This window comes from Rhinolophus hipposideros (genome assembly GCF_964194185.1).
Source record: "Rhinolophus hipposideros genome assembly, chromosome: 2".
Lineage (NCBI taxonomy): Eukaryota > Metazoa > Chordata > Mammalia > Chiroptera > Rhinolophidae > Rhinolophus > Rhinolophus hipposideros.
Window position 1 is genome coordinate 53,022,984 of NC_138048.1, and position 25,651 is coordinate 53,048,634.

The 25,651-nt window shown below is 33.2% G+C and overlaps 1 protein-coding gene across 7 annotated transcripts in view; it reads left to right on the forward strand.

Annotated features, from left to right (window-relative positions):
- ACAP2 (ArfGAP with coiled-coil, ankyrin repeat and PH domains 2) overlaps positions 1–25,651 on the forward strand; it is a 127,824-nt gene that overhangs the window by 92,069 nt on the left and 10,104 nt on the right. For 4 of the 7 annotated variants that reach the window (XM_081062974.1, XM_081062976.1, XM_081062979.1 and 1 more), the window contains exons 10-23: positions 106–218; positions 4,391–4,411; positions 7,712–7,763; positions 9,035–9,135; positions 9,732–9,837; positions 14,254–14,462; positions 14,797–14,866; positions 16,573–16,664; positions 18,014–18,198; positions 18,604–18,708; positions 19,084–19,176; positions 20,236–20,423; positions 20,839–20,948; positions 23,397–23,507. In XM_081062974.1, the coding sequence (XP_080919100.1) occupies positions 106–218; positions 4,391–4,411; positions 7,712–7,763; positions 9,035–9,135; positions 9,732–9,837; positions 14,254–14,462; positions 14,797–14,866; positions 16,573–16,664; positions 18,014–18,198; positions 18,604–18,708; positions 19,084–19,176; positions 20,236–20,423; positions 20,839–20,948; positions 23,397–23,507 (1,556 nt within the window). The remainder of the gene's footprint in view (positions 1–105; positions 219–4,390; positions 4,412–7,711; positions 7,764–9,034; positions 9,136–9,731; positions 9,838–14,253; positions 14,463–14,796; positions 14,867–16,572; positions 16,665–18,013; positions 18,199–18,603; positions 18,709–19,083; positions 19,177–20,235; positions 20,424–20,838; positions 20,949–23,396; positions 23,508–25,651) is intronic. The other 3 variants (XM_081062977.1, XM_081062975.1, XM_081062978.1) reach the window with 3 other exon arrangements.

Genomic DNA, 25,651 nt, shown 5'->3' on the forward strand with positions numbered 1-25,651 from the left:
TAGTACAAAGCTTTTCTACCATTTGAGCTGTTTCTGAAGGATAAACATGTTGTCTGGGGAACTTAGTCAAATCATATGAACTTTTTTATGTGTCATTTTGTCTAGGATTTCTCCAGTGATGATTCTAAGTTAGAATATAATGTAGATGCTGCAAATGGCATTGTTATGGAAGGATATCTGTTCAAACGAGCCAGCAATGCTTTCAAAACTTGGAACAGGTAATATATTTCAAATACTAGTCTTAGTCTTTCCATATTCTCAATTTTCTGGCTTTTACTGTGATTTGGCAACTCTTTCCTTTCTTTAAATTGACAGTCCATAGTAATTTTCCTGAACCCGGTCCATTGAAGATAAGATGCCCTTCTAAGAAAGGGGAACTTAAGAAACAAGTGAAAAATGACAACCCGGATTCTAAATGATAAAGTTGAAGCAAAGTTTAAAACAGGAAGCAAGGAGAATTTTTATAATGCTTGGTCTGTAGGGACTAGACCAGTATAATAAGTAAAATTTGAATGTTAGCTATCTTTTATATTTGTTTCGAAATAAATCTGATTATAAATTATGTATTGAATATAATGGGTAAATAGGCCAAGTGAGCTTTTTCCCCCTTTGTTTTCCTCCTCTATATGCTGTTTATGTACATTTTTACTTAGTGTTTACTTATGAATTTTAAGCTAGGTGATGCTGATCTTTTGATTTTTGCAACAACTTTAATAGACCAGGAGTTTTAAGAAATGCGATTGTTCTTAATGTGAAGTGTGTGTAGCAGCTGATGCTCCTTTATTCTAAACTTGATAGCTACTAGAAACTCTGAATATTGTTTGCTGAATTTATTTTTATAAAATATTAATCCAGTAAATGAATGTATAAAATATTTTATTGTATTTTCCCATGTATTAATATAATAAAGTAGAATAACTTCAGACATTAAGGCATAAATAGAAGATTAGGTTGTCTCAGGATCATCCTTCTGAATGGCATTGATCTTTTATTCAAGGGTGTCTCTTTTTTGCAAAAAATAAAAGTAGAACAATTTTTTAATAATTGAGAGTATTGGGTTCTGGTTGATTGATTTACTATTATAGTGTTGGTTGAATCTATATTTTTTGCTACTTGAACAGGATATGATGCACTTAATGATAGAGAAGATTTAAAAAAATGTTCATTAGCAAAATAAGTAGAATTTTCTTGGTAAGTTTAGTATACATTTTTGTTTAAATGGAAATGATTATGCTTGAATATTCAATATGTTGAAATGGGTTCCTACTGCATTTATTTTGATTTATTGGTGATGAGGTCATATAGAAAAAACATTCACTGATATTTTCAAATGTCAATGATTTATTCAGTATTTCTTTAGAATTTGATACTGCTAAATGTTTAAATGGTACGTGACGTGTTTTATTTGAAATAATGTTTCTTTACCTGAGAATCAATATAAAATGGAAAGAATAATGATTATATATGATATAAAGCCTCTTTAAGTAATGTAGAACTTTAAAAATAATATATGACTATAGAAGGACCAGTTAAGATGGTCTAGTGAGAAATAATATTTCTAACTGTGTAAAATGAAAATGAAAAATTAAAACTGTTTTCTAAGCTGTAAAAATTAAGACAATAGTCTTTAAGCCTTTTCTGTCAACTTTCCAATAGCCGGAGTAGGAAATTAAAATAAGAAAATAGTGTGATTATCAAATTTTTATAATAAAGATATCTCAACCAATATAGTTTCATGAGGTAATGTTAGAATTGAATTTTAACCTTCAGATTTCAAAACAGCCTACTTAAAGTTTAACACAGTGAAAATAGAATAAATCCATAGAAACTATACCATTGTGTTAAGAAGAAATGAAATGAACTTCTATGGACACTCCAGTGAGAAATGATCTCAGACTTCAAAATGAAGCACAGTAAGTGTTAGTGGAAAATTGCATTGCCATTTAGGATGATAGAAGGAAATTAATTGATTTAAGCATGGACCTTTTTATTTTGTATCATTTGTTTCATGAATTCTATTACTTGGCATAGATATTAAAATGTAACTAAAATCAAGTAGGGAATAAGTTAAATTCTCAGATATAGACATATTACAATTTGCAAAGTGGAAAAGACAATAGATTTAGAAATGAGGCTGCTTTATAAAGGAGATGCCCTCTATATGTAATAGGATGACAGTTATTGAGTGGAATCATAGTTCAGCATCCTAATTTAAAAATTAGTTCAGCATCCTAATTTTTAGTTAAGAAATGGAAGTAGAGAGAGATGGGTTGCTCATTCAAGGTCGCACAGCTGGCTTGTGACAAAATTGAAGTGTAAAACCTGACGTTTTGTTTTTACTTAATACAGAAATTCAAAACTATATTTTGATAACACAAAATACAACTACACCTGTTAAAAATAGCATAAAAACTATTTTTAAAATTCTTCTTAGTCCATTTGCATTATTAGGGAAAATTATGGATAGCAAATTAATTTCATATTCATGTGCTTTTAAAAAACATGGAAACACTAATAAAAAGGAGACTTGTAGAAATAGAGCATATAAACATCATATAAAACTCACAAACAAAAAAGTCAAAATCTTGTTAACAGAAATCTTGAATATTTTCTAGGTTATGGATCAGTAATTATAAAATGGAGAGGGAAAAAAAGAGTAATCTATTAAATGTTACTTGGACTTCTTCTGCTTTCCAATTTTAAAAATTTAGAATGTATTGAAATTTCTTATATGAAGTTTATTAAAAATCTAATCTCAGGAAATACTTGCAAATAATTTTCCTTCGCCTATATAGTATTTTATAGCGTCTAACCTACTTCTCTAATTGGTTCTCTACCAGCTTGATTTATTTAATATATTCAACTAGCCTCTGAATATAAGACTGTGTATGTGTGATATTTGTGCCTTAACTTTAAAAATCCAGGAATCCAGCTATGCAGACAAAGACTTTTCTGCCTACCGTTCTTCACTTGATCTTAGCCAAGAAGCGATGCCCCCATTCTGTTTGTTTGTTTTTTTTTTTTCTTTCCAGATTGCTTGTGGGTTAGGTTTAGGGAACTTTTTTTTTGTCATAGTCACCATGAGTCACCAATCATGATGACAAATTTGCTGTTATCTATAATTTTATGGAATAGTGGTAAGATAATTTTCATAATCAACTTTTTAAAAAGACCTCCTTACTTAGGGAAATGTGAATTTGACTGGGAATTCCTGGTAGTTTTAAAACCTAATCCTGAAAGTATTTTTCTGTAATTTGAAATTTAACTAAAGAGATCATATTGTGTGTGATGTGATTGAAGTAGCATAAGGAGTGAAATGTTTTATGTCTTATGTGAATTGTTGAACTTATTTTTGGTTAGTTTCAGATTTCTAGTTTTTGGTATCTCAAGATTTTTATATGTCTCTAATATATATTTTTCTGAAGACGTGAGGTCTACCAAAGTAATATTTCCTTATCAGGCTGTTCTCTCTGTGGCAGCTTCACTTCAGGCTCAAATCAGTGCTAGATGGATTACTAATACCTATATTTCTTTTTGCTTTTCATAGTAAATTCAGGAAAGATGAATAAGTAAGAAAAATAATTGAATATTAACATTATTTAGTAATAAACTAGTAAAAGTAATAAAGAAGCTAAATATATGCTATGCTCAGTCTTTGTCGAACTAGAAAATATAGCTGAAAGTGAAAAATGTATTATACAATTTCTTAGAGCAAAGTATTTTGTATGCTGCTAGTATAAATTTTTATTTTTATTGGCTCTTTGTTTTCAAAAAAGAAGTGTATACATAGATTAAAGATGAACTCTATTTAATTTGTAGCCTTAGAGTCTCTGCTATCATTTAATGAAAAGGGGGTGAGTAGGTAGGAGGGAGGTTTATTTTGCTGATAATATTTTATAATCTTTTAAATTCTTAATTAGTGATCTCACTTTCCTTATGAAAAGTTTTTATTTGTCTCAGGTTTGTATAGCTATGTCTGTAATGATATATAAGGGACAGATTATTAAGATGGGAAGGAAGTGTACTATCTATATTTAATACCTATAACGATAGAGACAGATGATAGAGGTATGCTCAATTGCGCTAAGTCCTACCAGAACTTTCTATACCATGCTACTTGAAGAAAAATTTTGAGTAATTCTGAAATATTTGCATTTCAGATTCCTAAGAGTTGGAATTAATTGTACAAATGCATATATGTATAATATGTGAACAAAATTCAGCAGATATTTTTGACTATTTTGTTAGGTTATAAGCTTAAGCTGTTCCTTTAATTCTTGCTTTATTTTCATATCATGCTAGTCTTTTGCTTATTTTGCACATTTGCGTTTTCATTCTTTTACCTCCTTTCCCTTATGTTTTAATCCTGCCCCATTTTTTCACATGACAGGAAAAAGCCCGATCATATCAGGTACCAAATGGCTTTCTTCCCCTCACTCCTACCTTACTCCAATTTCCTCTTTGGCACGAGAAAGCTCATAATTAATCTGCATTTCATTTGGATTACTTGCAATGGATATAAAGTCTCTTATGTTTTAAATTGGAAAAAAAATAAACATCTTGAGGAATTCAATTCTACCTTTTCATTGTCCATCTCCTTAATTTACTTCTTTTATTTTTTTTTTAATTTTATTTTTTAATGGAGGGTGCAGCTCACAGTGGCCCATGCGGGGATTGAATTGGCAACCTTGGTGTTTGTTATTAGCACTACACTCTAACCAACTGAGCTAACAGGCCACCCCCCTCAATTTATTTTAATCTGGAAAAGAACATTTGATGTATTTATAGTTACTCAAAGAAGATAGACATTGAGAAATATGAATACCTTTGTATCTTTTTTTAAAAAGGGAAATAAGGTAGTAAGCGCTTTTCAAAAATTTCAACAGTAACTAGGAATTAGTACTTTTGGTAATAACCTTATTAGTTATGTTGAAAGGAAACACTGTCAGTTACTAAATTTTTTCGTTTTGTTTTTACCATTTTGGTTGTTTTCCTTGTGAAAAATTAAATTGAATTTGAAATAAAGGAGCACACATATTCAAACTTCTAATTTTGTTAAACATTCATCTATTTGGAACCTATATGAATGTATATAGTTTTAGCGATAAAGCTTCTACCGATTTGGAAATTTGACTTTTACTCATGTTCTTGATTTCAAGTGTAGTTTTGGGGAATGGTGATCAAACAGGGTAAAAGACACTTGATTTATGTTTTTAATAATACCCCTTCTACCCCCTATTTTGTCATCTGGAAAGCTCTCATTGGTTTTTAAAATTTAATAATATTTAAATTGTTTCTGAATATAATATTTTGGTCTCAAATCTCTTTTTATATATATATAAAATTATAGTTGGCATTCACCATTGTTCAGTTTCAGGTCAAATCTTTATTATATTGAATTATTTCAATTCGAGAGAAATGTAGTGTTTTATTTTTCTTCAAGAACTAAGGAATTTTTCTTTTTAAAACACTCATATTTTGGCTTTGTGGTTGCTTCTGAATCTTGTAGAATGTAGTGTAGTTGTCAGTACAATGCTTTCCAACATTTGTGTTTTTTTAATTACCTTTTTAAGTATCTTCAAATTACAGGTAGCATGAGCTTAAAATGTTAAGTGATTTTCCTGTATTCCATAGGCTATGAACTGTCTCATTTTTGCTTTTATTAGAATGTTAATGATAACTAGGATTTTTTTGTAGGAGCAATTAAAAATTATATTCCATTTTACTTTCGTCATTAAAGTTGTGATCAGTGTAAATGTGTATAGTTATCTTTCTTTTTCTTTTTTTTTTCAGTGGCAGCGGAGGGGAGATAGTGTCTTAAGATGTATATAGATCTTAGTAACTGAAAAGTTTTTTCTACCTAGCGTACTTTATGATTTTATTCCTTAGGAGGTGTTGACAAATTAAGATGAATTTATGGTATCTTTCATGAGTATACAAAACCTGATGATGTGAGAAAGTTACCAGAAGCGGATAGATGGCAGGGCAACTGGGTTTCAGAAATACGTATGATCATATATGATACGTAAAGTTACTCAGAGGAAATGGTCTCTGATTACTATTTTTTTAAATTTATTGGGGTGACAGTTGTTAGTGAAATTACATAGATTTCCGGTTCTGATTACTATTTTGTTAACTATTTTTAGGGCTTATGATCCTATAATGCAACAGGTCAAAAGGAATTTAATTTTTGAAGACCTCAGAAGCATGAAAAGTATCCATGGTTGTATGGGTGTTTTTCCATTGTGCAAAAAATAGCTCTATGTAGTTTTTCATCAAAATATATAATATGATTACTATATTATAAAACATAGTAAGAAGTTTTATTAATATGGTTCCTCCTACCTCAAATGACTTTTTGCAAAACACGTGAATCAGCATCAGAGATGGTCTCCATTGCATGTCATCCCATGTGGCAGGGCTGCGGCATTTTGTTCGTAGGTATTTCCTTTAACATTTCTAACCAACTGTGTGTCCCAAAGAAAAGAAACCCAGAAGTTCTTCCTTTTCTAGCCTGCCTCTTGATGATTTGCATTTAGAGGCCATCCACTTGGTTTTATCTAGATGCTGCTTTAACAAATCTCTATTTTAATGGTAAAGGTGATACCTTTTTAAGTAGCAAGAGAGCCTAACAATCTGTCTACCTAAAAATAGAAAAGCATCTAATCATTTTCTCAGCTTTGGAAAATTAATTTTTAAAAACAGAAATTTTAAATACGTTTAAATACAATTTCTAGTGCTGTGTATTAGTGTCAATGAAAAGGTAGAATATCTGCTAATAGATTAATAACTAATGTTTACAATAGAAATCATCTCACGTGAAACTAATTTTAATGTAATGACTTAAAATTAAATATTGTTTTACCTTTCATGCTTGATGAGAATTTTTGCTTCCTTTTATGAATGGCTTTTGGCTGTGATTTTTTTTTTTTTGTCTGTAGGTCCTTTTATTGTTTTAATAAATTAGAATTCATAAATATGCCATATGTAACTTAGATTTTTCTTCTAAAGAAGATTGTAAGTCAATTGTTTGCTTAATAATTTACAATACTGAGCAGAACAATATAAATCATTGGATGCATAATTTTCAGTAATAACTTGGATTATTCTGCCTAGAAATATTTTCTATGAAAATAAGTCCAAATGAATTGGCGATTATCTCCTGTTTGATAACAGTTGTAAAATGATTTAATTTTCAGTTTTGCTTGACAAATCAAATGCTTGCTGAATTAGCTGCAAAAAGGTTGAAAACAAAGCACATTTATTGCAGTGTTTTACTCTGTACAAATGGATCGTCTGATTACAATATAAATTTATTTCTGCTTTATAATAAAAGTAATTATTTTGGGGAAAGATTTTGGTTATTTTTGAGGAATCTCAAAAAAACTAAATTTTTACTTTAAAACAGTTCTTTGGTGATAGCATAAAAGATAATGGCTTTTGTTAGGATTTAAATTTCTGACTTAAAATGACTGAAAACACAGTAATTTTATTTTCCTAATCTGTGATTTTACAATTGTTTTGAAATTGTTCTTTACTTTTGGTATTATCTCATTGGCATTAGCCTGTATAAAGCAAAGCAAAACAATGTACTTCTCAAAACATAATTACCATAAATTGATTTTCTAGTGCTTTTCCAAATATTTTGTTTCTGACAACAACTAAAATAAATTACATTAGTGAAAATTTAATCTATTTTGTATTTATTTAGACGCTGGTTTTCAATACAGAACAATCAGTTGGTTTACCAGAAAAAGTTTAAGGTAGGTGTTTTGTTAAGTAATTGAGTGAAAACCCAGTGAATTCTGTTTTGGTTCTGAATACTCGTGTGTGTGAAATTACCGTTTAGTATATGTTTGGGTGTGTATAAAAGGACTCAAAAGTGGAAAGTATCAATATTTGATACTTAGTAGCAGAATGATTTTGAATTCTGAATTCTGAGTTCCTAGCTTTGAGATGGGTTTTTCTGTGTCCCAGGATTACGACTCTGTTTTTTCTTTATATGTTTCTTTGTCTAGCTGTGTGACAGGAATAACAGTACCATTCTACAGTACTATTTTGAGGCAGTAGAAAAGGATGCTTTTTAAGAAGTATCACCGTAAGGCCGCAGGTGATAATATAGAAAGACTAGAAATGACATTAAAAATTATACCCTTGAAGTAATTTAAATAGAAACTTCTAAATTTATTAGTGTTGTTTTTATATATTTGTTTTCCTGAACCTTATTGTAAAGGTGAAGAGTTTTTATTGGAAAGGCATATTGAGATTACATGTGACTTGAGAATGTTAAAAATAATTAGGAAAAAAGAACCATTAGTTAGTTGATGAGTTGATTTTTTCCTAGATAGACTTCATGAATGATATCCTCTACTGTAAATTTCAAATATTCACTTTACTCTTGAGATGACACAATATATTTTACTTGCTATGTTCTGTAGTTGCAGGGTTTTTTTCCACATAAGTCCTTTATTCTAACTAATTACTTCATGATTTCTTCTACTCATATAAACTTGGTTTTGAGTTTATATTTTTGTTAAGTACTAGAAAATGATAAAACCTTTCTCATTTTCTTAAGGTATTTTAAGAAGGATATATAGGCTTCTTTTTTTTTTTTGGTTATTTAAAATTTAACTCATTAAAGACTTCTTTTTTGGAGGAAAGTAGCTTTTATTTATATGTGAGGAGGAACCAAGAGCGTAATGGATGTGAAAGAAAATGGAAGAAAATTAACAGGAACCTAACATTTATTGAGCATCTCTACTAATTAATTACCAGATGTTGGACTAAGTTTAAACTATTTCATTTAATCCTTATACAGAAATTTTATGAGGCAGATAAAATTATTAACAGAGCAGAATTACCTTTGTAGTTATATCTATGTTGCTAACTCCTATCTCTAATCTAAAATAAGGTAAAATATAAATCTTTAAAAATTGACCATTTATTCTAAGTACTATTTTTAAGTATATTATTATTGGTAGTAGTATTTAAAACTTATATTAATAAATATGGGAGTTCTGTTTTTTTCCTGTAGGATAACCCTACTGTGGTAGTAGAAGATCTGAGGCTCTGCACAGTGAAACATTGTGAAGACATAGAACGAAGATTCTGCTTTGAGGTGGTCTCACCGACAAAGTGAGTGGTTCTAAAGAATTTGAGAGTTGCTTTTATGTTTCTATAGTTTCTCTGAAAGAACTTCCCACAGTAGAGTAAGATTAGTGTTTCACTGTGATGACCTGTGCTAAAGAGGAAGAAAGTGTTTTAAAAGTAAATTTCATTAATTAATGATTATACAGACATTAGAGTCAGATATTTAATTTCTTTCTGGTGTCATATTCTTTAAATTCCATAAAGATTATTGATGTGGCAGGGTGCACACTTTCAACTGTCATAGTTGATGAACTGAAGTCATAGATCAATTTTTTTTGATAACTATCTTTTCATATTTCTACCCAATTAAAAAAAATGTTATGTTTACATGGCAAATTTAAAGTGCTTTTTTTTAATGTGCAGAAATGGGTGATTTCTTATCAATAGGTAACTTATTTCATTGGTACCTTGAATTCTTCATGAACACACTCTGTCCTAAAGATAGATAAAATGAGACCTTTCAACAGAAATTATTAGTTTTTGTTAGAAAATCATTAAATAGCAAAGTGGACAAAAAAGTTAAATCTTACTGTTTTTTGAGTTAATTTAGTGTCTGAGACAACAATGTTATTTCCTTTTAGAAGTTGTATGCTTCAGGCAGATTCTGAAAAGCTGCGCCAGGCATGGATTAAGGCTGTTCAGACCAGTATTGCTACTGCTTATAGAGAGAAGGGTGATGAATCAGAGGTTAGTGAATAATACTGTAATACCAAATGATATGTTGTCAGAAGTTTTTAATTTTAGTTACAACGTGTTATGATTATAACATCCTTTAAATTTGTTTTAATTGAAGTACATTGAGAAACAACTTTATGTTAGTTTCACGTGTACAACACAATGATTTGATATTTGTATACACTGTGGATTGATGACCACAGTAAGTCTAGTTACCATCTATGACCATACATAGTTACAAAAATTTTTTTTTCTTGTGATGAGACCTTTCGAGATTTACTTTCTTAGCAACTTTGAAATATGCCATATGGTATTATTTACTATAGTCATGACATTGTACGTTATCCCCATGATTTATTTATTTTATAACTAGAAATTTTTGCTTTTTGACCCCCTTCACCCGTAATATTATTTTTTTTACAAAGAATGATTTTTTGAAATTGAAACGGGTTTTATTTTTAAAATCTAGATTCAAACCTATCATTTTATTTCAATATATGTATAATTCCGTATTTGAATATTGTCCCAGATTGACTAAGGTATTCTGATGCAAGTATTTTTCCCCAAAATATTTTATTATTTTAATTAATAATAAAATAATGAATGTATGTAAAATTAAGGTATGTAAGGTATGTAAAAGTATGTAAAGCTATATAAAATTAAAACTGGTTAAAAAGCAGAAAAGGAAAGTTACAGTCGTCTCTTAGTTGAAGTCTTCCTGGAGAAGATAAGCTTGGTCATAGTCCGGCTTCAGCTTCCCAACAAGTTTACAAACTCTTGAGCAGGGCCATTAGTCTTGAGAAATGGAACTCACCACTTCCTTCAATAGTTTCCTGAAAATGAACGTTTGTGAGCCTGTACATGTCTGAAAAATGTCTTCATTCCATGCTCACATTTGTTTGGTAGTTTGGCCGGGTGTGGAATTTTTAGGTTGGAAATTATTATTATGAACTTGAACTGCATTGTTTTTCTGGTTTCCAGTGTTGCTGTTGGAGTTTGACTTATTATTGATCTTTTGTATTCTTCCTCTCCAATTTTCCTGGGTTGTTTTTTTTTTTCTCCTGGAATTTCTGGACTGGTCTTATAATTTTCTTATGTTTTGTGTGTTTTGCTGTACTTTCTGGGAGATTTCTCAGTTAATAATCTTCCAAGCCTTCTGTTGACTATTTTAGTTCTATTAGCATACATTTGATTTCCAAAAGTTTCTTTTGTTTTCTGGTTGTTTATCCATGTAAACCCATTCTTTTTTTCATGGATGCAGTTTAAGAGCTGATTCTTAACCTTCACTGCACATTATGATACCACCGGGAGCTTTAAAAACATCCCAGTGCTGATGTCTACCATACAACAGTTGAATAGGATTTGGGACCCAGGTACCAATATTTTAAAAAGATTCCTGAGTGATTTTTGTGTACATGCAATGTTGAGAACCATTGTGTTAGAGGCCTTCCTTGGCTGTCTGGTAATCTGCTCATGATTATAAGTTAAGAATTAAAAATTATCCTTTGGAAGCTCTGAGAACATAATTAGGACTTTGTTAACTGTGACCTTTGCCAAAGTCTGGACCATTTGTTGAGGAACAACCAGAGTTGGAACATTTGAAGTCTTTTCAGCTGATATGATTCCCCAGAGAATACTCAACTGCATAGGGGTAAGGGGCTGGCTGGGAGCTAATTGCTGCGGGTGTCAGCATTCAGTGCGTATATGTTCATTTAATTCTCTGCTTTCCACCTTTCAGGTAAATCCCACCCAGAGACTCTGTGTTTTACTTCACCAGAGAACAAACTTTCAGTCATTTGTGTTTGTCTAGAGAGCAGTCCTCTAATGGCATGGAGTTGGGGGGGCGGGGCAGGGGGAGAGAAGGATGATCTTCGCATCTAACTGCTTCTTACACAGTCATTCCTCCTACGTTCATCCCTACTTCCAGGGTTAACTGGTATAAACCCTTGAGTCCTTTGAATTTTATGTGACGTAAATTGATGACCTTTTAGGTTTTTCTTACTACCATCCTTAGATTTGGCCTTGGATGGCCGTGGCCATTTTCCTCTTACAATTTTGTTGCTCTTACTTTCTTTCCTGTTATCCCTATTCTTGTGAATAAATGTTTTCATTTTTTTAATTAAAAAATACAAAAAATTTCTAAAGTAGATTACAGATGTCATGTAATTCCATATCTAATAGTAATTCTTAATATTGTCTATCAACCAGTCTATATTCACATGCCCCCAGTTGTCCTAAAAATGTCTTTTACTACCTGTTGTACAAAGTAGGATTCTATCTATGACTGGGCATTGCATCTGGTTGTTATGTCCCTCAATTCTTTCAGTCTAGAATAATCCTTTATTTTCATGATAGTGATTTGCTGAAGAGATCATTGTTCCTATAGAATTCCATCTTATAAAATTAACATCATAGGTGATGTGTATGCTTCGTGTTGCAACAGGAGACACACAATATTTGGTTATCCAACCATTGCTAATGCTGAGATCAGGCTTCTGTGTGAAGATGAAGTGGACAAATTGGATTAGGGAGATGACAATAGAATCCCTCTGTTGTAAAGTTACATGTCCTCCCTCGTTCCCAATCTACTTTGTTACTTTGGGTAACAAATCTACTTTGTGTTACTTTAACCCAAGAAGATCTACTCCCCCATAAACCATTCATCTAATGGTTTTACAACTGAATTGAGTGTTTCATTAGGAATTGTATAATGATGATTTCTTAATTCTATCAACCCTCTACATTTATTAACTTGTATTCTCCATGAAATACAGCTTGTCTTCATCAACTGGAGCTGTTTAGTTACTGTAATAGAATGCTTATTTTTTGCTTTTAATTACCACATTCATTTGGTTAATTTATTAGCTACCTTCAGTGAGTTCTGTATCCTTTTGACCTGTTCCCATCAATCTTTTGAGTTCTTTCTTCTTCCTTACTTTGTAGCACGATGAGATATTTCAGGTTCATCTTGTACTTTCTCTGTACCAGCTCTGAAATCAGCAGTTACTTCAAAGAGCCCTAATTCATTTTCGTGTAGAATGGTTTTTAGAAACCAAGATAAGGGAACATATATGTAGATACACACATTTACATCTCTATTTCTTTATATATCTATTTACATTGAATGTGACTATGGTATCTTTAGTTCTATTCTAATACAGCAGGATTTGTTATAATCCTCTTCCTTTCCATCTGAATAACTCCTTTCTCAGCAGTGAGAAATCTGGCTCTCATTTATTTTTAACATATTCGTTTATATGATCGGTCCTCCTATATGTAACCAATATCCTTTTTCTGCTGCCACCTGCCTCCACACCCCACTCAGGCTCTGACACCTCATAGTTGTGACACCGCCACTCCACACTCCTCTTTCTCCTCAGGCTCTCACTTGCCTTGCTGGGCTGTCTCCCTGGGTAGATGCCCTCATCCTGCTTGGAACCAACACCTTGCATTGAGTCGCTCTCATTTGAGGATATGCTCCTCACCCAGCTCAATCCTCTCTGGAATACCATACCTCCACACCTTTTCTTTGCTTGGCCCCAACTAACAGTTATTGAATTGAGTTTTCAGGAAGGTCAAGGCAAAGGCCAAAGTATATTTCTAATGATTCTATACTAAAATAACTCGCTTATTTAAGACTGAAATGTTTTTAAACCCGAATACTTTTTAGACCATATCTTTAATTGCTTAGAGTCCCCAAATTACATCTTTGTATTTGGTCATTGTTGGTATAGACTTTGCTGTGCACTTAAAAAATTAGTTTTTTGCTTATCTACCACCTTTTGCTTTTGCCCTGGTTTCCTAATAGCCTATGAGATTGTAGATACTGTGCATTCCATTGTTGATTCACTCTGTAGTAATAATTATGTAATCGATCTGTTCTTTAGTAAAAGGCAGTATTGTTGCCAAGTTATTTATTGCAGTATTTGAAACAACTTGCTTGCAGTTCATTGAATACTTTGCAAAACTTGGTATACAATTATATTTATTTTATTCTTGAGTCTTAATAGTGTTATATTTACTCCCTTTGTCTCTCATCTTGCGTGTGAAATGAGTGTTCCCCTTTCTCTTTGACCTCATATCTTGTACATTTGCTCATTGTGCCAGTTATTTATATATATATATATACACACACATTACATATATATTACAGATATATGTGTCTGTGTATATATATATATATATATGTATATGTGTAATTTTCAGTGCTTATATGTTTCTCCCCACAAGACTAGAAGCCAGTTGATGGAGGAAACTGTATCTTTTCATTCTTAAATCTCTAATGCCTAGAACAGTGCCTGGTTTAGGTCCATAATAGGTCTTTAGTTTACTGATTGGAAGCTTTTGTTTGGAGCATGTAGTATATATACAACATAGTATTACAGCCTTTGTTTTTTATTTTTAACAAATAATTCTTAATTCTTTTAGAAGCTGGATAAGAAATCGTCTCCATCCACAGGAAGCCTAGATTCTGGAAATGAGTCCAAAGAGAAATTATTGAAAGGAGAAAGTGCACTGCAGCGAGTCCAGTGTATCCCTGGCAATGCCAGCTGTTGTGACTGTGGTCTGGCAGACCCACGGTGGGCCAGCATCAACCTGGGCATCACCCTGTGTATCGAGTGTTCCGGGATTCACCGGTGGGTAGGTCTGCCCAAGGTGACAGACTTCTTTTGGATAAACACACATTGTAAATTATCATGTCCCATTGGTTAAAAGTCCTTTTCCACTTGCCTAATTTGACTGCCAGTTTGTATCTTTTGTAAAGTGGATAAAATTCTGGATTGTGAAGAGCTTTTGAGGACTTTTGTTTATCATTCATGATAAATCAGAAGATCTATCCCTATTTATGTATGTGTTGTGGGCTATGTTAGAGATTACGTCACATTAAATAGAAAAATAATTTGCATAATATACAAATAGAGTAGAGACTGATAGTTTTATATGTTAACAAAGTATTTTTTTCCCATTTAGGAGTCTGGGAGTTCATTTTTCAAAAGTACGTTCTTTAACTTTAGACACCTGGGAGCCTGAACTTTTAAAGGTAAAATAAATATTTGCTTTAAAATCTTTCATATTTTTACATAAAAGATCAGGAATTTAGAATCTCAGTTTACAGATGTATGAGTTTCTTAATGCTAACAATGAACTAAATTGTGTTGGAACATATCTGAGGCTATTTTGACAAACCTGGTGTTTTCTTACTAGGTTTTAAAACTTGCGAAGTGGCACTCTTAACTCCAAGTTAGTTCACTTTTTAAGGAAACCAGCATTCCTGCATTTTTATGTTTTCTCAAAAGATAGCTTAGATTCTGTGCCTTAATTTCAGTCTTTTATAATTACATAAATTCTTGGTGAAAATATGAGACATATTGCTGTAGTAAGCTCCATTATGGAATGATATAGCATATTGCTTTCAGTGGGTTATTTTAGCATTGGACCATATGCAAATTTACATTTGTCGGGGTAGTAGTCATCAAACCAATACATCCTTTTTCAATGTGTAAAGATTCACAGCTACGAAAATGTCATAAATTTAGATCACATCTGGGTTTCTGATAAGATTTACAAAACTCATAGCAGTTAACAGTATACTCCTTGTTCTTCCCTACTCCCCATTTAAAGGTTGTAGTATTCTCTGAATTTAATTTGGCTGAAAATTGTGTTCATAATGCGTATTTTCATTCCAATCCATAGATAAACAGCTAACCCTGTCAATTATGTAAAGTAAAAAATTTTCTTTGTGGAATTATCTCGTAAACATCTAAATGAAAAATGATAAATCGGTTCCTAAGGTAGAGGCCTATTTACGTAGATTCTATTAATTGTTACAGATTCAAAGTGAAGAAAGTGGGGGAAAGAAGAGGGTAGAAGTGTAATTTCTGCATCAGCTTTGTAGATACGAAGTCGGTGGATTCAATATAGAAACTTTGGTTGAAACACAACTGTCTGATACATTAAAAAAGTATGAGCAAAACTTTCATACAAAGTATTTTGTAATACTTATATATGAAGTATAAGGGGAATATAGTTTACTTCAATTTTGTATTGTTTAAAACTTTACCTGTCTGGGTGGCCAAATGGCTCAGTTGATTAGAGCGTGAGCTCTGAACAACAGGGTTGCTCGTTCGATTCCCACTTGGGCCAGTGAGCTGCGCCCTCCACAACTTTATTGAAGACAACGAGCTGCCCCTGAGCTGCCGGTGGGTCAGCCGGTTGGCTCAGTTTGTTAGAGCGCGAGCTCTGAACGACAAGGTTGCTTGTTCAATTCCCTCATGGGATGGTGGGCTGCGCCCCCTGCAACTAAAATTGAAGACAGTGACTGGACTTGGAGCTGAGCTGCGCCCTCCACAACTAGATTGAAGGACGATGCCTTGGAGCTGATGCTCCCTGGAGGGGCCCACTGTTGCACAATATTCCCCAGTAAAACAAACAAAAAACTTCACCTATCTTGCCTTAGGCTTCTTTTTTCATTTAATTTACCAGACATTGTGAATAAAATGCAGCATTGTGCTAGCGACAATGGAGGGGTAGAAAACGAGTAGCAGGCAGGAGAGGGGAAACCCTTTATTATAGGAGTGGCGTTCTGGTGAATCAGTCCTGGTCTCATTTTGTTTTAACTTCATACTTCTTTGTGGAATGAGCAGTTATAGAATATAAAAAAACAATTAGTTAGCTGTACTTGCTTTAATGACTTTTATAGTATTTTTAGGAATTTATAGCTTATTTTTCTATTTTCCTGTCAAACAGCTTATGTGTGAGTTGGGGAATGATGTTATAAATCGAGTTTATGAAGCTAAAGTGGAAAAAATGGGAATAAAGAAACCACAACCAGGACAAAGGTACTATTTCAGTTGTCTTAATGTGTTACCTCCCCCCCCCCCCAATCAGGAATATTGACAGCTACCAGTATGATTTTATTTCACTGTAAGTGATAGTTAATACTGAGACAAGCTGTTTAGAAAACATCATTACGACTTGTTAAAATGTGGCTCTTTGTTGGGTATGTTAATTAGGTAATTATCTTTTATTAATCAGATAATCAATTATAATGTCCAGATAAGAGAGAATCTTAAAAGTTAAGGTTTTAACTGTAAGAGCTCTTAGCAGTTAATGTAGACCAAAATTCTGTTAGTGGCCAGCCTTTAAAAAGAGATAATCTGTTCATTAATAGGTCCAAGGATCAAGTTTCTACTGCATACATTGAATAATGTTACATTGTGTGACTTATTTCAGGAAATATTTGGTAATTACATCCTTCATTTATATCATTATGATGTTGAAGAATTAAAGGTGTCAGGGTATCAGGGAGTACTTACTTGCTGTTTGACGTTATACTTCAATTTCTATATATGGAGGCTCATTGACTTAAGTGTCTAAAGTACATAATTCGTTCTTGTTGATGTTTTTAGTCTTTATGGTTATTTTTGGTTATTTAGTCTTTATGGTTAGCACCCAAAAAATTTTTTTTATTTGCCATAATTCTGTGCTAGGATTTTATATTTGACTAAATCCTTACGTGTACAATACTATTTTAAAGTTATTGCTCTCTAAACCAATATCACTTAATTCAGATTATTTATTTGCTATTTGAGTTACGTTAGATCTTGAAATATCCTATTCTAGCCAAAGACCTAAGCATTTTTAAAGGATATAAGTAAAAAAAGTTATAGAACAGTTTTGGCATTTTATGATTGTATAATCAGAAGTTTAAAATGTGACATCTTTTGTTCCCCTTAAGTTAGGAATACTGTATTTTATTAAAGTAGTTGTCTTATGAAAAATTATGACCATCGATACTGATAGTGCAGTGTGTGACATTATTAGAGTAAAAATCAAATTATTAATTTCTATCAATTTTTATAGTTTCTTTAATGTTTTTCATTCTATAAAAAGCAAAAGGGACTACGTATAGAAATGAATGAACACAGAAATTAAGAGAATAAGAAAGTGCCATATTAATACTAGTGATTTATCAGTAAGTTTATTATTTGTATTTTATTTGAACACGAAATCATAGTTCATTAAATATTTGGAAGGAAAATGTGTTCTATAATATCACAAATTCAGTTTAAACTAGTATTATATTTACTGACTTTTCTTTGAAATATTCAATATATAATGGCTTCTTTTCAGTACTAGCCATGCTCAGAGATTAAGCAGAACATCATGACGTTTTTATGTATATCAGACAGGAGAAAGAGGCATATATCAGAGCAAAATATGTGGAGAGAAAATTTGTGGACAAATATTCTATATCATCATCAACTCCTGAGCAGGAAAAAAAGATTGTCTCCAAAAGTTGTGAAGAAAAGAGGCTGAGCATTTCTAAACTTGGGCCAGGTGACCAAGTCAGAGCGTCTTCCCAAAGTTCAGGTATTACAGCTTACTTGTGTACATAAATATTTCTGTAATCTGATGTCACTTTCTTAATCTCTGAATTAGTAGCCATTGCAGATTTTTAAAATGCTGAAAATTTGTTTCTTTCTACATATTCTAAGGAAAAATTGGATTTCTATGTCTTTAAGACAGTTAAATTTAAGTAGTGTCTTGGTAATTTACATTTCTAGGTAATGTGTATATTCTACGGGATAAAACTGCTTAAAGTGCAAGGGGAGATGGGGATTATAAATCTATCATGGCAAAAAGCTCTAAATATCTGATTAACCACCTAATATCCTTCCAATTTTTTTCCTCCTAAATTTTTCCCAATAACGTTTTTTCCTGCCCTTTTCCCTTCTTATGGCCTGCTTTGTGCTTTGCTAACTTGCATGTCCCCAGTGGTTGCTGTAAATAGCGACGAGGCCAGGCGGGAGTCTCTGTTCTGTCCTGATGAGCTAGATTCACTCTTCTCCTACTTTGATACTTCTTCAAAACTGCGTAGTAGTAAGTACTACTCTTGTGGAGCATTCCAAGTCTGTGCCAGTGGTCATTGTGCAGTGTGGCCATTTCTCTAGATGTTACCCATTGTCTCAGAATTACACATTACTTACAGTCATACAATAAATTAAGTTCTTTACTACACCTTACATATTATGGGATAATAAGATATGTTACGACTGAAAATAAGTGAAAATGGCTTCCCGATTGATTCATATTTTGATAAGCTTAGTGCTTGAAAGGATTAAAATTGTATGAAATGTGTTATGGTGGTGGCTGAGTTCACATTGACTTATCAGATCTCATTTTTAAACCTCTTTGTGGGAGATTGTTTCCTTAAGGGCGTGGACTTTAATCGTAGTGGATTTTTCTTTAAAACAGTGAAAAGTAATGACAGTGGAATCCAGCAGAGCTGTGATGATGGAAGAGAATCTTTACCCTCCACGGTGTCAGCCAATAGTTTATATGAGCCTGGTGAGTTATGGTAAAATTCAATGTTAATTGGTCTTATTTGCTGGAAAATGCATGTGGTGAATGCCTAGTCTTGATTAGTTTCTAAAGGAAGTAGTTACTAGTCTTTTGGAAGGAACTAAGGGAGAAGTAATACAGTTAAATGAAAAGGCAGCCATTTCTTTTCGTATTTGTAGATTCTCTCCTAGCTGTACATTCTTCTGAACCTCATGATGCGTGCTAAAAGTGCCTTGTCAATAACTAAGGATAATTTTTAATCCACATGAACTGTATGTCTTCTTATTCTTTATCTTTTTTTGTGGCTGTGATTTCTTATCAGGAGAAAGAGATCGGCAGCTCTCTCCCCGTTAGGCTTTTCTTCTGACCTGTGCTTTACTCCTGTATTTTCTCCTTCTTGGTTTCAGTGATTTTGGTTTTACAGAATATTCGGGTCAGGGTAGTAAGCATTCTTTAAATTATTTTAATTGTTTGTGCTGCACATTGTGATGGTATTGGACCATCCTAGGGATAAAGTAAGGTGTAGTCTAGTAGTAAAAGTCTTTAGGGATTCTTACTGCCTCTTCCGAGTGCTTAAGTCCAGGCTTATAGGAATGTGCCTACTTTTAATCAAGTACAGAGTAATTAACCTATCATTAGATAACTGGCAAAACCACAAAGGCCTGGTATACCAATGGATATCTTTATAAGAGAAGAAGGTTGACTGTTTGGGGAGTGATTAGTCTATTGAAAATAAAACATATTTGTGAAAATCTCCCATCAGCTCATTTTGTTAGGTTAGCCGTTTCTCATGTCACAACTTTCACATTGTGATAGCAATTAAGAGTTCATCTTTTTAAAGAAATTGTGGTAAGATACACATAATATAACATTTACCTTTTTAGGTAAATAATTCAGTGGCATTAAGTCTGTTCACATTGTTGTCAATTGCTGCTATCACTGCTATCCATCCTCAGAGCTCTCCATCGTATAAAACGAAACCTCCGTGCCTATGAAACAACTTCCCATTCTCTCCCTCCCTGTCAAGAGCTCATTTTTATTGATGCGTTTGTGTTTGCTTTTCAGAGGGAGAAAGGCAAGATTCTTCTGTGTTACTTGAATCTAAACATCTTAATCCAGGACTCCAGCTTTATAGGGCGTCATACGAAAAAAATCTTCCTAAAATGGCTGAGGCTTTGGCTCATGGTGCAGATGTGAACTGGGCTAATTCAGAGGAAAACAAAGCAACATCACTTATTCAGGCTGTATTAGGGGTATGAATTGTACATTGAGGTTTTCAGTGGTAGTAAAACATAAAAAAATCAGTTCCTTTGAATCATGGCTTTAGCATTATTTTTTGCTTTAAGAGGTGGGTTGGGAAATAGAAGAAGAAGCTAGTAGTGATTTCTGAGCATCACTTTGATTGTGTAAGCTCAATTTTCTTAATGGAAAAGAATTCTGGTTTTGAAAATAGTGTGTTTTGCTAGATCACAAACTGCAAATTGAATCCCTATTAGAAGTATTTCTGAGGAAGAAAATACAATTTATCATTTCTCAGTTTCTGCTGGAGGACATTTTTTTGGGGGGGCGGGGGTAGAATGAAATACAACGGCTGTTAAATGCTCTTTTTAATAGAAATATGTTATTGTTTGGTTTGTTTTACATTGTTATCTTCTTCTTTTCTCTAAGGGCTCTTTGGTGACATGCGAGTTTCTCCTACAGAATGGTGCTAATGTGAACCAAAGAGACGTACAAGGGCGGGGGCCACTGCACCATGCCACCGTCTTAGGGCACACAGGGTAAGCGCTTGTGTTTCTGTATGTAAGTCAATTTTACTTGAAAAATTACTTCAAAATAATGTTTTGCTTTGAGAGATGGATTGGAAAATAGAAAAAGAAGCTAGTAATGATTTCTGAGCATCACTTTGATTGTGTGAGTTCAAATTTTTTTCTTAATGGAAAAATATTTTGGTAATGAAAATAGTGTGTTTTGCTAAATTTCGAACTTTCTCAGGTAAAGACCATTAGGTAGAATTTGTAAAGTGATACTTTCCTATGACTTATATACATCATGAAAGTCATGATGGAATTTGACATTTTAAAAAAACTCATTCAGAAAAAAGCTATTACTTTTCAGATAAGAAAATTGCAAAGCTTACATTGAACTTCACTTGTCATTTATATTGAGCAATTTCAGTGTTTAAAACTGTTAATGAAATTATGGCGACTTTTGTCAGACAAATTTGTGTGTATAGTATTTATGCATGTACATAACACACACATTTTGGGAGAGTTTCATAACTTTAGACATTTCAGTTTTAGCTATAGGGTAGCTAAAGTCAAATTGTGCTATTGACATTGTGGCTTCTGGAGTAATATTTAGATGCACAGAACAAGAAAGCCATGGAAATACTTTCTATTAGAGGGTACAAATAAAGTAAAAATGTTGACCTTATGTGAAAAGCTTGTGTCGTTAGGTGATGGTTCTTTAATAAAACATTTCAGGATATCCACTTTCTATTTCCATGACAAGTAAGAAGCTGTTCTTTTTTATGTTTATTTATACCATCTTCTATTTTTATCACAACTTGTTTGTTCTCTTTGCCTCTGTAAGCAAAGAGATTCAGTCCAATAACTTCATCATGAAAACTTTTCTATGTTTAAAAATGATGGCATTTAACTTATCCTTTGCATTTTCTTCTTAAACAATCATAATTCTTCCATTTTACTTCATAGATTCCATGTACTCATTCTTTTACATGTTTTTCATTTTTGTCAATTTTTTAAAGTTACAATATTTGTGGAGTGCAGTGGGAGGATTACTTCCCACTCTGCGATTGTATTATCATTATATTATGATGTTAACATTACCTTGGCTTCCTTCTGTTCCAGATATTGACCTTGAGTGATTTTTGTTTTATTTAAATTTATGGATATTGTTGTACATCTTTTTATGATGCTCTTTGAAGGTAGGGACCATAATGTATATGAGGTATGATTGAAAAATATGGTGAATGTTTTCATAAAAAATTTATTCCAGTAAAAGACACATTGCCATTAATCACTCCTCAAAATACTCCTCCTTGGGGCCGGCCTGGTGGCTCAGGCGGTTAGAGCTCCATGCTCCTAAATCCGAAGGCTGCCGGTTCGATTCCCATATGGTCCAGTGGGCTCTCAACCACAAGGTTGCCAGTTCACTTCCTCGAGTCCTGCAAGATTGAACACGGCACCTTGAGCTGCGCTGCCGCTGAGCTCCGGGATGGCTCAGTTTGTTGGAGTGCATCTTCTCAACGACAAGGTTGCCGGTTCGACTCCCGCAAGGGATGGTGGGCTGCGCCCCCTGCAACTAGCAACGGCAACTGGACCTCCACAGCTAAGACTGAAAGGACAACAACTTGAAGCTGAACGGCACCCTCCACAACTAAGATTGAAGGGACAATTTGACTTGGAAAAAAGTCCTGGAAGTACACACTGTTCCCCAATAAAGTCCTGTTAAATAAATAAGTAAATAAGTAAATAAATAAATTCTCATATAAAAAAATATTCCTCCTCGCTTTGAACACACTTATTCTATCATTCTTGCCACTTTCTGAAGCAGTTCTGGAAGCCCTCTTTTGTGAGTATCTTTCCATCGTGGCAATTCTCTGTATCGCACATCGCTTCTGGTATGGCAATTTCTATCAAATAAAAACATTCTGGTGTGTCCTCATCTACTTTATTCACCAGATCTGGCATCGTGCCACTTCTGGCTCTACCCTGAAGTCAAAATGACCCTAAAGTCAAAATGACCATGAAAGAAAAATGTTTTGAATTGATTCAGTACATCAAAGCAGCCACAACAGCGCAACTAAAGACAATCACGAAAGAGGACTTCAGAACTGCTTCAGAAAGTGGCAAGAAAGGTGGTATAAATGTGTTCGAAGTGAGGGGGAGTATTCTGAGGGGCAATGTATCTTTTACTGTAATATGTTTTTTTAAATTTAAACATTCACTGTATTTTATCACACCTTTTACATTCCACTCTGCTATATAGTACCAGGTTAAATATGAAAATATTTTGAGATATGTAAAATGCTGATTGTGGTAAATTTTTATTATTAAAGTCAGTGTTCAATAAATATTTGTAGAATGAATAAGAATTTCCTGATGAAAATCTTATTCCTTTAATTTAGATAGTGCTTTTTATTTTTTAAGGTAAATACTAATTTCATGTTGGCAATATCCCAAAAATGCTGTTTGCTTAAACAGGCAGGTATGTTTATTCCTAAAACGAGGTGCCAATCAACATGCCACTGATGAAGAAGGGAAAGACCCTTTGAGTATAGCTGTGGAAGCAGCCAATGCTGATATAGTGACCTTGTAAGTGTTTTCTTTTTACGGGATTATTTCCCATACAGTACATTACTTGTACAGGATTTTAATGTTGGAGTTTCCTGTGTAGGTGTGAATTTTAAATTTGGCTGGTTGTTTACTATATGCCATGTACTTCTCTACATACATTAAGTATATTAAGCACTTTACATGCATGAACTGATTTGGTTCTCACAACTCTATGAGGAAGGTATTATATTAGCCTAATTTTATAAGGAAGCCAAACCACAGATAATTTGAGAAACTAGTAAGTGGTGGAGCTGGGATTTGAAACCAAGAATTCTGGCTCAAAAACCCATGTTCTTAGCCACTTCTGTTATACTGCATGACCAGTAGGAACAGAAAACCAGTGATTTCTCTGAAATGGATTTTTTAACTCTTAGTTCAGTACAGGGGTTGGGGTTCGATTGGTGTAGTAATAGGCAATCATTCTACAATGTCGAGAATTAGACACCTGCAGATATTAGTAACTTTTGTAGTTTCATTGCTTTGGGTCAGTGATACTTAGGGATCTGTTTGTACTTAGTTTTTAAAGAATCACACGTATATTGGTATTTTAAGACAAAAATTCTTGTTTTTGAATGTTTGAATACAATTTAATAAGACCTGTTAAAGAAAGAATTTTGAGGTCTTAATTTGCTTTTCATCTTAAAGTTATTTATTAACTTGGAATTTGGAAATGTGATTTCATCTACAGTCATCATTATGTAGGACATCTCAAGCATATGCTGTATGAAGTCACTGTTTTCATTCTATTCTGGGCTCAGTGATGGCCTGAATGTTGTTGATCCCGTTATCTGAGTAGAGATAGTTCTATTCACGCTACTGAATCAGTCACAAAGAGAAACTCCCATGACTGCCTTGAACTCCTGAGTTCCCACTGAGAATTCCTGACTTGCCATATCACCCCTCCCTGACTCTTGCCAAATTAAAAAAGAAAAACATACTTTCTCTGTACTCAACTTCCTTTCCTCACTGGAGGGGTTATTATTACTGTGGAGGCGATTGTAGGAAAATTTGGAACTATTAAATTACTATAGATTTATAATTACTATAGATTTATAATAGATTTATAATTAGAGAAAGATAAATTATTACAGAAAAGATAGGAATAGTACAGAGAAATGAAACTTGGTTTGGTAGGGTTCCCAGGCAATTCTCATAGTAATGGCCCCTCTTCCTCAAAGATACTTGTTCTCAAATTATCTAAATTTTCTCATACTACTTCGTGTGAGAACTTCAGTTTCACTTAATTTTTTGAAACTAGGCATCATCTCTGAAAAGTCCAAATGCTAAAGGGATAATTATGGTGGTATTATTATTAACACACAGTGGTTGAAAATGGAGATGGAAGGAATTTGTTGTACTTTGAATATGGGAAAAGCCTGTGTCCGAAGCTATAGTTGCCAGGGAGAGCATGTTAGAAGAGGCTGCTAGAGCTCTGGGAAGGCAGTGAGTATTTGGTAGCCTGAAGGACAGGCGAGTAATACAAAGTAGGAGAAGGGCACCAAAGGCAGCATTTGCCTGTTTCAGAATGTTGCTTAAAGTTAGTAAGAAAATGGGAGGAAATTCTTGTCTTCTTAATCCATTGCTACATGTGTTCCTGCTGCCAGGCTGAGTAACCCCAAAAGAATGTATAACCAATATGATAGATAACCTTGGGAAAAATCTTGGTCACCTATGGTCATTATGATAACGTTTGTATATCAAAATATATTCCCAGTATTTAGCGCTAACACATGCGATTTATATGTCTGGAACTAACTCACCTCAGGGTGAACCAAAATGAATTTATGACAGGCTATTGCTTCCGTACTTTTCATACTATTGTTTGAAAGCAATGATTTCAAACGTTCATCTTTAACGTTTGATAGGTTGCTGTAGAAGCCAGCAATTCTCTGGAGTCTGGCGGAAGCAAGCTGTTAAAGGTGCTGCAAGGATCCTGTGTAAACAGAGCTGAAATGCACTTGTTAGAAATCTTTTATTGTCTTCTCTCATGAGAATTGTGTAAAGTAAAATACAATTATTTTTGTGTCTCAGATTGCTGGGTCTGATAAACTGAAAGCTTGCTTATTTTAATGGCAAATATTGGTAAAAGAAAAAAAATTACATCAGTACACATTCTGCCTGCT